This window comes from Erithacus rubecula (assembly GCF_903797595.1).
Source record: "Erithacus rubecula genome assembly, chromosome: 9".
Taxonomy (NCBI): Eukaryota; Metazoa; Chordata; class Aves; order Passeriformes; family Muscicapidae; genus Erithacus; species Erithacus rubecula.
Window position 1 is genome coordinate 4,540,796 of NC_136660.1, and position 16,154 is coordinate 4,556,949.

Below are 16,154 nucleotides of genomic sequence, written 5' to 3' on the forward strand. Positions count from 1 at the left end.
ATACCTATCATACCTGTCTCTCTCACCTGCTGGGATAAGACCCTGAGAACATCTGGAAACAAATGTGAAGAGCTTTGCAGATCCTTTGTCTCTTGCAGAAAACCTCTGTACCCACTGTGCTGTATGCACACCTCATTTGTCAGTCCCTTTGGTAAGTGGCACACAGCTGTTCCATCCACTGGCACTGACAAATCCCTCACAAAGGAGGTGGCTTCAGCTCCCATGGAGATGCATTGCTCTTGCCCAGCTCATCCCAGGAGAGGGAGATCACAAAGCCTGCTGTGTATTTCTTAGAGGACTGTCCAGCACTGAGACATTCCAAAGTTTGAGCTGCTGCTCAGGTCTAGGGTTTTGATGCAAGAGCTGCTCTGGCTGGCATTTAGGTTTGCTGCAGTGTTTTATTCAGGCATAGCCTGGCTGCTCTATTGACTTGTGCTCTGCACAGGCACAATGCCCTTCTGTGGGATGTGAGCTTTCCAGTGGCTGCTTCTCCTGGAGATGGGGCAGCCTCAGCAGCAGCTGATCTGGGATTGGCCAGACCTACCCTTTCTCCTGGTTTAGGTACAGGACAGAGACCTGCAGGACTGATAAAGATCAGTTCTCTACTCCAGTTTACTTCCTCTAGTACGTGAAACAGAGTTTGTTTGTAGCAAGCCCTATGGCTGTTGGCTTGTGAAGTGAGAATTTAAGTAAGGACCAAGAAGCAGAACTATTCAGCCATTGCAAGCAAGACAATTATAGTAGTTTTAATGCCTCATAGTATGGGCAAGTGGAGAACTGGAGTTTTGTCTTGAAAACCCCCAAATTACTTTTCCTATTTGCCTAATTGTTCAGGCAAAGAGCAGCTATTAGGCATTGTAGGATCTACATACAGGCACTACAACAAAGACTGTTCTCAGAGCATTTCTTACACCTTTGGGCTATGGAAGAGCAATGTGGAATACTGCTGCAATGACCTAAGAACTGTCCAAGTCCCAGGGATGAGATGGGCTGTCCTGCCCATGTGCTGCAGGGCCTTGTTTGATTCAAATACTGACTGTTCAAATTTCCTTCCAGCAGATAGACTTGTAGAATTCTCCTGTTCTGGAAACCCATCTGTATTTTCTTTCACAGTTTCAATATTTCTAATCATATTTTATATTCATGTTCTGCAGCCTTTGAATTCCAAAGTGCTGTCAAGTTTCATGATTCCACCAGGACTGCCTAGGTGGCATTTCCACCCAGCTGGTGGTGGAAATAGTAGATGACACAAGGGAGGAAAACTAAACTCATATAATCTGCTGCCTTTAGACAATCTGCTTGCTGAATTAATTTGACTGACTGGCAGCAGGTGGAAGGAAGGTGAGAACCTCAGAAAGTTTTTGTTAAATGGCAGTTCTTAACTCTGTTTTTGATGTAAGGATCATGTTTTGGATCTGCCCAGTGTGGCTGGAGCCTGTGCTGTACACTGGGGACATGGGAGGCAAGTCTGATTCCATTTGCTTTTGGGATTTGAGGGCAGACATGCTAAAAAGGCAAGGTTATTGTAAGTTTTAGTCCCTTTATGCAAAGGTACCTCAGGACTCCCTGATGAGGTAACCAATTTTTTGGGTTTTTTTCCCTTTCTCTTTACCACATGAGCTGTCAAACTGGGTTCCACAGCTAAGTGGAACATCACTGTCCTAAATGTTATCCTTTTGTGGACTCCAGAAGCTAAATGCCTCCCAACTGTATGAATTTCCACATGATTAAAGGTCACAGTCATCTCTGAACAGCTCTGCATGCCTAAAGCCCTTGGAAGTGTGTTCACTCACTGCTGCCCAAGTCCATGTCATCCCAGCAGCCTCTCAACTGAGCTGCCTTCAAATACCACTGCCTTTTCTGTAGACAAGGCTGTGCCTTGAAAAGCTGGATTTATTCCCACTTTCAGGGACATGTAAGGAATTAGGAATCTGTGTTATCCCTTCCCCATGTTTCTTTACCCTGCAGTGAGCACATAGAGTTGATTTATCCTGAAAGGTGCTTGAGCCTGGCCTGTTGTAATTAGCCTTAGGTAGATTTTAAATGAGCTCCATGACATCATATCTGGCCACTTCTGATTTTCCTGTATTTCTGAGGTATCTTTATTACTCATTGTGCTGAATCTGTGATTTGTAGTTCCTATATTTAGTGGTTTAGAATCTCTCTTTACTGGAATAAGTGTTGATTTCACTGTTTGATCCAGGGGAGAGAAACTTCTAGGACATGTTGTCATTCCTTGGTGCTGGAACCTCATTGTTCAGCTCATCTGCTCATCTCTTGGCAATCCCCCACCTTCCTCTACATGCATCATTTGTACAGCAAACCATTTGTGTCACGTGCAAATCTGTGTGGGGGTTTTTTAAAGCCTGGCTTTCTACTTACACTGACAAATTTGTAATCCCCTGCATTGCTTTAGTCTAAGACCACTTGGTATTTTTGATAGCCTAATGTAGGAAGTAATAAAGTTGGATAGAAGCTCGGATAAATTGTGGTTTATTTGAGGCTTGTAAGAAGCTTATGTATTCTTTGCCAACATCTGGCAGCTTGGGAGCTTGGGTGGAAGTGAATGGAAGTGGCTCTGAGCTGCAGGCTGTGTTTGGTGCAGTGCCCAGCTGTGCACAGGGGTCTCTGCAGCCCAGCCTGGCTGCCCTGGGGAGGGGAGGCAGGCACTAAAGGCTGCTCTGGGAGACAAGGCTGCAGCTGGACTTTGAAGAAGCACTTTGTGCCACCCAGTCTAATCTTGATTGCAAACAACTGGATTTTTTCCCTTTTTTTTTCCTATTTTTTTTCCTTTTTTCCCTATTTGCTATTGATAATGTTGATTATCACTCCTTTTGCCACAGATTTTTGTCAATGCAACTGATTCAACACATCATAGGTAATTTAAACAAAACATTTTTCTAATTCTCTTTTCTCTAGATTATTTTACTTTTTTCTTTCTTTTCTGAAAAATGCAGTATCTGCAACTGAGTGCAGTGTATCAGCTCATAACAGTTAAGTGAAATAATTCTGCTGTACCTCCTGTGCTTTATATAAAATATCCTGGAGCCAATATTAATTGCTTATCCAACTTGAAGGTAACTCTGGTCTCTGTTCTTTCCTCCCCCAATTCCATTTTTTATATAATCATTCCCATCAGCATAATTTTCACGTTTTCTTGAAAATTTTTTCCTCCTAAATGTAAGTGTGCCTGGCTAATTAGAATGGTGGGGCAGAATTTTAAAGGTGCTCCCACTCACCCACAGTTCTACTGAAATGTAATTAACTAACAAAGATTACAATGTCTCATGCATAAAAATTTATTGACCCACATCAATAATAGTCATGCACTGAGGATTAGGTGATTTTGATATCTCTAACCCTTATTCTGACCTGTTCTCAGATATTTTTTAAATTCTTCAGGGTGAATGATCAGTGGGGATCATAGAATTTCAGAGATATTTGTTATGGGAACCAGCTTTTATAAAAAACCAGTTGTTTTTTATAAATGAGAATCCCTTTCTCTCCTTTGCCTGCTGCCTAATGCCTGATGGCCTCAGACAGTGAAACCAAGCTCAGGCACCAGCCAGTTCCCATGGCAAAACCCTGGCAAGTCTCTATTAACTTGCATGGAAGTTATTTCAGAGTGACACCAGTTTTCCCAATTAAATAGCAGGAAGGTTATTTCTTTAGGCTTGCAGCTTGAACTCTCTGCTGTGTTAGATTTCATCCAGCATTCCTGCTGAACTCAGGTGCATTTATTGTATTGTGTTACAAGCATGGGGATGTTTTCTGATTGATGATTAATCAGCATATTGTCAATAAACACCTCGTAACGTTAGGCTGGCTTGCACTGCTTAAACTTATTATTAGTAGTATTTTAAAATTAAGAAGTGTTAATTCTTTTGGTGCCCATGTGTGCTCTGTTTGCTCAGGAGCCCCTGGCAGCAGCACAGCCCATCCCAGCCTCCCCAGGCTGTTTGGCTGCTCACAGCTCTGGGGAGTGCAGTGTTTACCAGCAGCCCAGGCTTCTCACCCAGCCTGCTCACATTTGTAAGAATCCCACCTAAGCTGCTTTTTGGCAGAGGTTAATGGAATTAACTGTTCTGCTTTATTCTTGTAAATTAGGCCTCTAGGTATCCTTGTTTGCAAAGCTGATTCCCTGCTTTCCTCTTCATTTCCCACTGAAGGAAACAATGGCTTTGTCCTCAGGGAGAAGGAACAAATGATTTTTTCACTCATCTAATTCCAATTGTCTCTTTCAACTCAGTGACATTTAAAAGTTCTATTTTCTATAAACATACTGCTAGGGTATTCCATGCTGCATGTTAACCTGGGTAATGAAATGTTGCAGCAAATACATGTTAACTGTGGTTACATTACATAAAAAAACAGAAAGAAATTATCTTTTCATTTCCATCAAGTGTAAAAGACACTCTGGGATAAATTGAGTTTCATACTGAAAAGGCAGAGAGTTCTAATTTTAATTCATAGCTAAGTAATCATGTTAAATGAAGATCAGTCAGCTCAGTGCAAGCTACTTTAAAACAGAACTTCTTTGTTGTAAATCACTTCTGTCTATACTGTCAGGCAGATATTGAAGACTTCACAAGGTGCACACACCACTAGAAAATTCTACAGTAGTGTAGAAAACTTTTCCACTTACTTCTTCCAACCATGTTTCAAGGATTCAGTGGGACCAGCCATCATTTCAGACCTATGGAGGTCAATAATTTACAGCATTAGTTTTCTTTGAGTCACTAGCTTCACCTTTATTTTAATAGGAAATGAAAAGGGGAGGGACATTTCCTGGTGGTTAAGAAATATGGGAAAATACTCCTTTTTCTTCTCCTGAGAGTAATCTGATTCCACTTTTCAGTAAAGCAGCTATGTTAGGGACTGTATCTTATCAATCTCAAAACCTATTTTATTAAATGATCTTCTGTAACTTTTTTGTTTGTTGTCTGTGAAGCCCAAGAAGCTGGTTTAGATGGGATTAAGACATGTGCTGTAATTACTTCTATTATTCATCATCCTACAGCAAATTGCACTGGAATTCACAAAGTGAAGAATCATCTTTCATACAAGCCTTGCCTAGAAGTGTTCTATGCCTACAGGATAAAACACTTTCTCTTGCTTTTAATAAATTGTGAGAGTACTGAGGAACCCAAGCTAGATTTGAGTTTACCTGAATAATGTGGTATATTCATGGCAACAATGGTCCAAGAAAATGCTGAAATATTTTCAGTTATTTCAGTGTTCTTGGCAAATACAAGTAAAGGTAATAGGTTGTCAGAATTATGGCTCAGGAAATGACTAGATAAACTCTGCAAAATTGGCTTTAAGTTCCTAAACATTTCTCTGCAGGGATGAGCTCTCAGTATTCAGTGGCACATCCATAGGGACACCTTCCACTGCCCCAGGCTGCCCCAAGGCCTTGGGCACTGCCAGGGATCCAGGGCACCCACAGCTGCTCTGGGCACCCTGTGCCAGCCCTGCCACCCTGCCAGGGAACAATTCCTGCCTTTGGAGCAGCTAAGCAAGGACAAGGGCCTAGAGAATTGCCAAAAGCCAGTTTTTGGAACTATTTAGTGTCATTCAGAAACACCAAGGAGAAGCTTCAAAGAAGCCTTTCTAAGCAGGTGCTGATAATAAATAAATTGCTTATTTGCAGACAAGTGAAGATAGCAATTCTGCTTATATTCTTGCTTAATTTTTTGAGTGATTACTAATTGATTTGCAGAGCTGGAGCTGCTGCCATTTGATTCCTCTTTTCATTTATCACACAGATTCATTTCTGACCATTTGTATCTATCTAGCCCAAAACCACAAAGACATCCATTTTACATCTTAGAAGTATGAAGTCTGTTCTGAACATTTATATGAAACAATGAGATAAAGAAGTCAAAATAGAAAACTGGCAGATTTCAAGAACTCCAGCAGCTTTTTTTAGATTGGCTATTTATGGAATACTGATAGCTGAATGTTCTTTCCTGCCATCTTGCCAAGCTGTGCCATGTTCCTAAAGGCCTGAGATGTGTCATCACTACACATGGCTACACTGGAACTGCTTATTTGCACCTGGGGGACACAGGGGCCTTCCTGTGAGACAATCCTGAGCAGGATGGAAGTGCTTGGACAGCAGCAGAGGGTGGGACCTGCCCAGGGTGTTTCTGGCTCTCCAGGTGGGGCTGAGTTCTCCAGACGGGTTTCATAACTTGTTTTATCCAATGTTCCCTTGATGTTCCTTTGGGCTGAGCCAAAGGAAGGAGCTGATCCAGCCTAGCAGTAACTCATTAAGGATTTTAAAAAGCAGAAAAATTACTTTTCCAGTGAATCATGGCCCTGTGTGAAATCCCAAACCCTGCTCCATGTGCTCAGTACCAGGTCTAGCAAGGGAGAGAGAAAATCCAGACAGCATCTTCAACAGTCTGTAATTAGGTCAATTTAAAGTAGCTGTGAAGCTGCAGCCTGGAGTGGAAACAATCAGTAAATCCTTGATAAGAGTTTCTCTCTCATTATCTACTCTGCTAATTTTCTTGAAGGCCTTGGAGACAGGACATAAACTTTAGTTTGCCTTGTGTCAGCAGCAGGGCCTGGCTGAAGGCTCAGCCCTCGTTTCCTGGAACTTGCCCTGCTGCTCTGGGGCTCCTGGCACTGCTCCCTCCCACCTTGCTCCTGCCTTGCTGACCCTGGCAGCTGCCCTGCTGCTCCTCAGGGTCTGTGCCTGGCTCTCCCTGCTGCTGGGGTTTGCAGCCAGAAGTGCTATCAGGAGCCTGAGGGAGGAGCTTTGCACTGCAGCTGCTCTTGAAAGCCAACTGAGTTAAAACAAAAAAGGAAACCAAAAGCACAGAGAAATGTGGTTACTTTTTGTTAGGGTGAAAATGGAACGTTTCATCAGCTGGATGAAAGGAGCCAAGTTATTTGGAGAGGAGAGTGGGTGACTGGGTAGTTAAGACACTGTGTTGGAACAGTGCTGATAAACTTTAAATCATAGCTCTACCTGCTCTGAAAAGAGCAGATTTAATAAAAAACACCACACCAGAGCCATCCAACAATCTGTCTCTCTCTAGTTGCCTATCTAAGGCACAGCCCAGGGCTTAAGAGCTGATTTTCTAAAAAATGTTTCTAGAACAGTGTCCCAGGCACAGGGAAAACATCTAAATTATCTGTCTTCATCTTTTCCTGGAACAAAAACGACAGCAAAGCCTCAGTGGTGCTTTGTCAGACTAAGCAGAGATTCCCTCTGGAGAAGGAAATCATTAGCAGTGCTCACAGGTACATGGCAGACCTGAGAGCATTCCCTGAGAGAGCCCTTTCAAAGAGCCACATCTTTGTACATCTCCTGGGGCTCTGTGCTGGCCCAGCACAGGTGCTGCTGCTTCCCTCCCTGAAATGCTCTGCCTTAGATTGTGCTCTCCAGGAAGGAGGAGACACTTGGATCTGCACCACCTTGGTTTCCCCTAAAAGGTTCTATTCTATTCTATTCTATTCTATTCTATTCTATTCTATTCTATTCATTCTATTCTATTCTATTCTATTCTATTCTATTCTATTCTATTCTATTCTATTCTATTCTATTCTATTCTATTCTATTCTATTCTATTCTATTCTATTCTATTCTATTCTATTCCATTCTATTCTATTCCATTCCATTCCATTCCATTCCATTCCATTCCATTCCATTCCATTCCATTCCATTCCATTCCATTCCATTCCATTCCATTCCATTCCATTCCATTCCATTCCATTCCATTCCATTCCATTCCATTCCATTCCAGTTTTCTGTGTTTTCAGGCACAGACATGGTGTCCTTTGCTCCTGTGGACACAAGTGCTCGTAGGAGTTCAGGGAAACAGTACTGGTTATCATTGGCCAATCTAAGTGAGGGGATCACAGTCTGGCACTGAAGCTTTTCCTTCTTTATAACAACTTACAACATATTTGAAGGAGCCATGAGCCCTGACTAACTCTAGATGTGGGAAAACTCTCCACAACAAATAATTTGCTCTGTACTGTAATTGCTGATCTTGCACTGTTGGGAGGGTGGATTCTAATGCCAAACAAATGAAAATTTCATTTATATTATTGTTTTCAGTGTTGATGATTAGTAAAATTATTGCTCTGTCTTGATGTTTAATTCCAAATCTTAAAAGAAAGGATGTTATTGCATTAGTGTTATCTGGGTGAGTTATGTGGGAGAACTCAAGTTTCCTGACTGCTATAGAAGATAGCCAGTTTGGCTTGCAAGCAGATGTAAAATGTTTTAAAAGAATAAGTTTGTGATTCAGACCAGGAAAGCATTGTCACTCAAAAATGTATGGGAAGCTGACAGAAGAGGGGTTGGTAATAAGGAATCAGTTTTAAGAGGCTGTTTGAGAAGATCTGCATGATTTGGGCAATGCTAATCGAGACAAGAAAATGCAGATGTGTCTGTGCAGAGCTCCTGTACAGCAGGTTTGTTCTGCTCCCTGCAAAGTAGGATGCATTTCTGTGCAGGGAACATGTGCTTTGAGCTAATCTCCATATTATGCATCCTTGAATTTACATTTGCATAATGAGGCAATATAGATCTCATAAGCATCTTTTGGAGCAAAACTCCCCCTCAGATTTTTTAAAAAACTGAATGGTTTTGCTTTCTCTGAGACTCTGGACATGAGGCCCTTTGTGTAGCTGACTAATAGAACTGTCATTGTTCCTTTCTGCTTTAAATGGAATACTGCATCATTTCTTTTCCAATCCCAAGTAATTTTTAAAGTACAAAAATAGATGGGTTACAGTCATCTCTGTATTTTGAAAGGCTCTGGTTTTCACATAGAAATTGCTTTATGTTCTACTCCTGCTTCTCTGAACAGTAACGTTGGGTCACTGAATGTGTGTTTGAAAGATCATCTGCTCCTGATTGGGAACAAGTGTCATGTACTCCAGCTCTTCTGAGCTGAAATTTGGAGCTGCTTCTGTTTTATTTCCCTGAAGCTGGCTGGAGAATGCAGTCACACCAAGGGAATGTTTTCCCCATGCAGCAGCTGATACAGCAACTGTAGCTGCACTGGAGTGCTTGGTAAATGAAAGCACTGCTGGCTTATGGGCTGTGCATTAATGCAGATATATTAAAAGCCTTCTGAAGACGTTGGCAGAATTCTCATATTGCTAAATGAAATACAAATGAAAGTTTAATTGCTAAATCCAGATCTCTCCTGCATTATAAAGCCTTTTCTTTGCTCTTGCTGTTGTAAGAGAAGTACTAGCATGGCATATCAAATTAATGTTTCTTCTGGAACTCACAGTGGTCGTCTGTAAGTAGAGCTGCTCAAAAACTGCCTTGTAGAAGTTAATAGAAAAATATTCCAAAGCTCTGCAGCAGGTTTACCTATGAGCTGCCCAACATGCCTGGGCAGGGAATGGGTGCAGTCCCTGCCATGCCTTCAGTGTCCTGAGCAGCCTCATAACAGTGGAGGCACATCTGGTCCCAGGGCTGTGTGCAAGGATGAAGAGTGGGCAGCATGAACAAGAGGAGTGTGCAGGGTCCCTGTGCTGCCTGCTGGGACAGGGACAGCACAGCTGGCTGTGGTGGGACACACAGAGCTCAGCAGTGCCCATGTTCATGGGCTACTTCTCCAAGGCTTGTAGGCATGGAGGGGGAATTTGAAAACGAGCCTAAATCACTTTGTTTCATTTCCCCTAAGGGTCTGTTTAAGGAAATAATGCTTGAAGAGGAGATGGTGGCTGTGAAGGGTTGGTTTTGGAAAGAGTGAGTGTATGACTTGTTTTCCACACTCTTGGTTTTTAGCACAGATTTAAAGATCCATTTGTAATTTCTTTTTCCTTTGAAGTGTATGCAGGACACACTTTTGTTTAGATGTATAAAACTGCAGGGCTTTAGTGAGTCTCTAAGGCTTTTGTGCCTGATCTTGCTGAACACAGTGCCTTTCCAAAGGAGAAATGCTGCAAGGCAGGAGCAGCAGCAGGCACCATGCCTGTGTTTCAGTGCAGTATTTCACACTGCTGTGTTCAGCTGCACAGCTGCAGTCATCTGGCTCTTCTAACTCCCTCATGTCTCCAGAAGTGCTTGGATTCCCCTCTTCACTATCCTACTTTTCTACCTTCTCCCTGCTCTCTCCTCACAGTCTTAACTATATTCTTCCCTTCTCTTGTACTTTCAGAGCTCCCAGGGCTGTGCTGTACAGACCCAGGAGGTTGCTCTGAGGTCCAGGACCTGGTTGATGGGGAAAAGTTAAGGGGAGAGGGAAAAGTGCTGCCCTGGGTGGGGCACAGGCTGTGGAGGGAGAGGGGCAGTGAGAAACAGAAGCAGAGCTTCCAAGGGGCTTTTAAACACTGTGTCCCCACTCATCTCCTTGCTCCTTTGGTAAGTCCTGCTTCAGCCTTCCTTGGGGGTACAGCTCACATACAGGCTGGTCACACACCTCCCTTGCCTGGAGACTTCCTTCATGTTGCAGACTTTGAAAGGTATTTGTGTGAGGTGTCAAACACCACTGGGACTGGGATAAATCAGGGCTGGAGGGGGTTTGAAGGTAGGGAAACAGCAATGGCAAAAGAAAAACAAAGTGTCTATTTTAAACTTGAATGGCAACTTGGATTTGAATAATTACACTGTTCAAGTACTAAAGTAGCACCACTCCAGGAATCCATTTTACCTTGAAATAGCAAAGTGACATGGAGGAAGTTGTTAGTGGATGGCTGGAGCTCACTTTGTCACAGAACCACATCCGAAAATGTTCAATTCCACTATTTAAAGAATTACCCATTGGTGCCCAGTTCTGTTAAACTTTGAAAATCCCAGGTGAGACAGGTGGGATTAAAAGTCCAGAAAGATGGATTTTACTCTCAGTGTGTGCCAATTTTGATGTTACATTTTACAAGTCAGTCTCTCCATGGATATAATTTTAATAGGTTTCTAGATGTTTCAATTAAGAACTAGTTGTAAAGCTCTCCCAGCTGTTATTGGAGTCCTACATAAAGTTTCAATAGCTTCATGAGGTATGAATTTTCTTTTATAAACTCTCTCTAACTCTTTGTCCTGTATAATTGATGCATTTGGCCATTTGCCTATTTCTTTGGTCCTTTATTATTGCTCCTACCTAGCAGTCTACATTAGATGGATGTTATCTGTACTGGTCCTTGTGGTCAAGGCATCTTAATAAAAAGCTGTCATTTGTGCTGCCTTTTGTTCTTTTGATGCTGGTGAGGTTTCAAAGTGTTAGAATGTGTATTATAGTGATTAGGTTATTATTTTATCAGCTTTTGAGTTGCTGGGTGAATTATGGCTGGTCCTAGTGAGTTCTTACAATTTACTATTTCAATTTATTCTGCAGTAAAATGTCAGTTCATTTTTGGTCACATTTTCAGCTACATCACCCTTTCATCTATGGAAACCTCCCAGCGATTTTCTGTACTAAATGTGCAAAAAGATCCATCTGGTTTTTGTACAGTCACTGTGTTTTCTGTGGATAGTCCAGCTTGATCCCCCAGACTTTGGCAGCCATCCTGCTCCTGATGTAATGATGGAGGTGTGGCAAAGATTATTGTAATGCTTCAGTTTTGTTCTTAAAGTCTTTTGTGTCCTGTCATAGTGTGTTTTTCACAGCTAACCCTCTTGTTTCTATTCCTTTCTGTTCCATGCATATGTCATGATGTTTTTAGGTACTAATACCCTCTCCTAGCCCCTTTCCAGCACAAGGGCTGCTCTGCTGTTAGCCCTTTCAGCAGGGTGCTGTGAGGTGAGTGCTGTATTCTCACCTTCTAGTATGCTGTGCTTACACAACCTTCACATCCTTGCCAATACTAAGCATTTTAAATTTTGTTTATTTATCAAGCTTTCACTCCTTGTTACATCACCTTTTAAAAATCAAGTGGATTTTTTTTAAACTTTTGTCTGCTTTAGAGATACTGAATCTTACTGTATCAGGCTCTCTCTTACAGACTGCCTTTTTGGTAATGATATTCTTGATGAGGACCTTGACACTGCTGTGACTGTGTCTCAAGGTGGCTTTTTTTGGTGGATCCCCTATCTAGTCACTCACTCCCTGAAGTACAATCCACAGATCAGATTTGTCACACAGCATGTCTGAAATAACTGAACCCTACCATTACTGCTGTTCTTCTATGCTAGCAATCATTCCAGTTTCTCTAGGCACAACAGGGTTGCTCTTCTCAAATGAAAAAGATTAGATTGTCCTTAATAAGGTATTTTTCCTGCATTTGAACATGGACTTAGAGTTTCATAGAGATTCTATTTTACTTGTTGGTACATTTCACCAAGCTCTGATACAATTCTAAGATATTTGTGATATGATTTCTTGACATGATTCCTGTACTGACATGAGTTATTGAATTTTATTTTTTATCCTTTGTCTAGATACTAAAGTACCAATAATTATCTCTTTCTTCCAAGTGTTTGATATTAATCAAAACATACTTACAGGCAGGTGTTGTAGTCTACCCATCTGTTTTTTTTAACCTTCTCAGCTTTTGTATAGAAACACTTACATATTGGTTAGGGTTTTTTTGTCTTCTGCCTCTTTTGGAAAACACAGCTTCACGTTTGACTGTGGCCAGTGCATTTTCTGCCCTTGGGCCTGTAGGCAGGTGAGGAAAAGGAGACACAAAGTGTCCCCATGGGTGTGTCTCTCTCTGGGGGTTCTCAGCTTGTTTTTGCAAGTGTTTATGTTATGGGAGTGGGTGACTCAAATTAATGAATTTCACTTGGCATCTTCAATCTGTTCTTGTGTCAGTATTTGTTAATATATTTTTGTGATGGATTTTGGGCTCTGCTGCAGATGCTGAGGCTGAAGCCTTGCCCTGAAAACTCGTAAAAGGCCATGGCCCTTGTGGAGAGTGCTGTTTGTTGACAGCATTTAATAAATTTTTTGGTACTATTTTGGTTTCACTTTAGAAATACAAGGCAAGTGATAGAAGGACAAGTGCAACTGCAGTATTTTTTGTGAGGAAAAAGAATGCTTCCCTGGCTAGTGAAGGATAAGCTTCAAACAGTCAGGGTAAAATGTTTTTCCATGCTGCTTTGCTCTGGAAGCTTCTCCAAATCACTTCCTGAAATAATGGTAACTGTTACTGTCAATTATGTATCATGAAGAGAATAATGCAGGAAAATCTTTAGTCTTGTTTTAGCAGTGGATGCCTAAAGCTGTATAATCAAATGAGATTTTGAGCAACTGCAGATTTTGGACTCCTGTGTCAATCACATCCCCTCCTTTCTCTCTCCACCTGATGCTGTTTTACAAGTATGTAACATTTTATGTGCAAGAAGAGAACAGCTGATTTATTACAGAAATGAAAGAATATTAAACCTTCCACAGGGCTTTAAGGACAGCCTTAGCACAAGCACACCTAATTCTGGTCTGATAATAGGCAATGAACTCACAATATCCCATATTACATTAAAATTTCTGTAACCTGGTTGCAAACGGTTTTTCATTTAAATTTTGTTTGCTTAAGTTTATTACAGAAAGTAAAAATAACCCCTGCTCTGATAGCACCTGCAAGATAGATATTGCTCTATTTCTTTGTAAATAAAGGTCTGCATTTTATTACTGGGAAAATTGCTGTATTTCTGCCTTTGCACATCAGGCAATTTTCTGAAGCTTCTCTCAACAGGTATGTTATAATGGCTTTGTATGCTGGAAGGGTATGCCTTTTCTAAATCTACATCTACAGATAATGAAGTGCATTTTTATGGGGAGCAGCATTCCAAAGAAGTTCTGTTTGAATTGTAGTGCCAGGGAAGTATCTGGGGATGCCAGTTAATGGTATTAATTATCGTGGTTAATAAGCAGTGGCTCCTGGGTTTACTTAGCATATGTTAATCTGTGGTGTATTTATTTGTGGATGAAGAGGCCATTTGTCTTTTTAGGGAAAAATAGCTCAGATCAGACTGTATTAGTTTTCATAAGATGGTGTTTTAGTAAGATAAACAAAAAATGTGACAGATTTCATATGTGTTTTATAACCAAATATTTTACATAATGTTGTTTTTCTTCTCTTTTTGGCATACTCTGGAGGCAGTCATGCATGGGTTGTTAGAATAACAGAAATTACTTGAAGTAACTCTGTCTTTATCTGAATATTTGCTATGCTTGTAAACTTGCATGCTGTTTATGCCTAGTATTACACACACTTCCATTTGCCAACAGCAAATAGATATTAATTTTTGCAATTTACACACTTCTGCTTTGTACATCAATAAGACCCTAATCAAATTTCCTTCTACACCCATTACTGAATGATAGTTTTTAGCATAACAAGTCTCGATTTTCATACTCATCTCACTGCTTTCTGAAGGGGAAGTGGAAGAGCTGCTGGCTGCATTCTGCTCTGTGAGAAACCCTAGGAGATTGAATCCAGTGCTGAATCCCAAGAGGATAACTGGAGCTCTCCACCCTGCAGCCCTCGTGCTCTGTTGTGTCTAGGCCAACAGAAGCATGTCCTGTTATAAACTAGCACTGAGCCTAGTTAAATCAGAAAACAACTGAATCAAGGATAACACCACGGGAGCCACCTGAACTCACCATAGAGAGAAATTTCCAAACCACTGCTGAAGTCCAGATGTGTTTCCTGGGAGATAATTGAACTGCTGCACAAAGTTGCTGTTCATCAGTCTCCTAAATGTCATTTCAAGGGGCTCTGGTAAATGGGGAATGGTAACCACTGCTGTCCCAAGTGCTTTCAAGTAGCACCAGCCCAGAAAATATTTTCTTTCTAGGGCAACTCTAGCACAACAGCTAATCAGTGCTGGCTGCCAGGGCAAAGAAGAGCACATTGACAGGATTTATTTGGCTCAGACTAGTGTTCATCATAAGAGGCTATTTGGGAAGCTAAACATTGCTGAAGTGAAAGGGGAGCTACTCTTCTGTGGTAGGAACTGTCTGGAGACAGAAAACAGAGCAGGAATGAGGTGTCAATTTTCCACATGGCAAAAGGTTAACAGCAGGGAGCCCTCAGGTATTCAGGTTAGATTTGTGTACTACAAGTTGAAGTCTCTGTGAAAAGGAAAATGGCAAAACGTGCAGGTAATATAAATTGTTTGGTCAGTCAAACCTAGGAATGCAAGCAGGACCTTCCAGAACTCAGCAAAGCTGCCTGAATGAGCACGACTATACCAAGCAGAGCCAATCCACAAATGTGAACTATTGCCTGCTGGCCATGGTAGGAATGATTTTAGCTACAGACATCTGCTGTTAGTATTTAACAAAGTGTTAGCAGTGAAAAAAGAGTGTGTTGTGTCCTTCTGGACACAGTTCAAAAGGCTTGTTAAGAGTTCATTAATAATGCCTTTGTGTAAATATTTTGCCTTTTTTCTTGAGTCTGTGGTCAGTTCTAATTACCTATTATCAAAGAAGATCAGTTGAAACAGAAATGGTTTGGAGTTTGCTGAGGAAAATGTTTATGAGCATTTTATTCAAGGGACAGGGAATTGATTTTAAAATGGCTTATTAAATTATTTTTATTCACAGTCCATAATTCATCTGTAGAACTTGCTGCCAGACCTCAATGATGGTAAGGTTTTAGTGGAAATTCTGTATAAAAAGATTTAATTTCTAAGTGTAAAATGAGAGCACTTACAAGTATGTTATTTGAAGTATAATACGTGATCCACATTCCTGCTATGGGAATGTTAAGGGCTAAAACATCATTTTCTTACTATTGTAAGCTGCCTTTTTTCTTCTGGGTTTTTTTGTAAGTATTTGTTTCTACTTGTTATACACAGGTTGCTCCCAGTTAGAAAGCCTGCTAGGCATATCTGATATGACATTTCCTACTGTGATGGTGATATCCTTGGTTCAGGAGAAAGCACAAACAGTTCAATGGGCTATGTATGAATTCTTCCTTTGTGAGGTGTTGCAATTGTCTGTGCTGATGCAAATACATCCTTGCAGTCGAGGCAGGTTATTGTATCATGTATCATCATGATCTGAGCTGTTTAAACAGAGGAACAATGGAATGAAAACAATTTTCCTGTTGGCATCTGTTCTGGTTTGTGTCTGAGTTTCTCCAGGGCCACCTCTCATTAGTATTCCAACTGCTTTGTGATACTAATGGGGTCACCAGAAGCTGGATCAGAATTTCCAGCCTGTATAACACAGTTTATACCCCCTCCTCACATGCCACCAAGGGAAAAGCAGCCTTTGGCAGTTTGACCC

General features: G+C 41.2%; 2 protein-coding genes across 6 annotated transcripts in view; one reads left to right on the top strand and one right to left on the bottom strand.

The window, feature by feature from the left end:
• The window catches only part of CTNNA3 (catenin alpha 3), a 374,030-nt gene that overhangs the window by 136,614 nt on the left and 221,262 nt on the right, over positions 1-16,154 (top strand). The window lies entirely within an intron of this gene.
• Positions 1-16,154, bottom strand: part of LRRTM3 (leucine rich repeat transmembrane neuronal 3) — a 70,503-nt gene that overhangs the window by 36,383 nt on the left and 17,966 nt on the right. The window contains exon 2 of the mRNA XM_079312300.1: positions 4,646-4,696. Within this exon, the coding sequence (XP_079168426.1) occupies positions 4,691-4,696 (6 nt within the window). The 3' untranslated portion in view covers positions 4,646-4,690. The remainder of the gene's footprint in view (positions 1-4,645; positions 4,697-16,154) is intronic.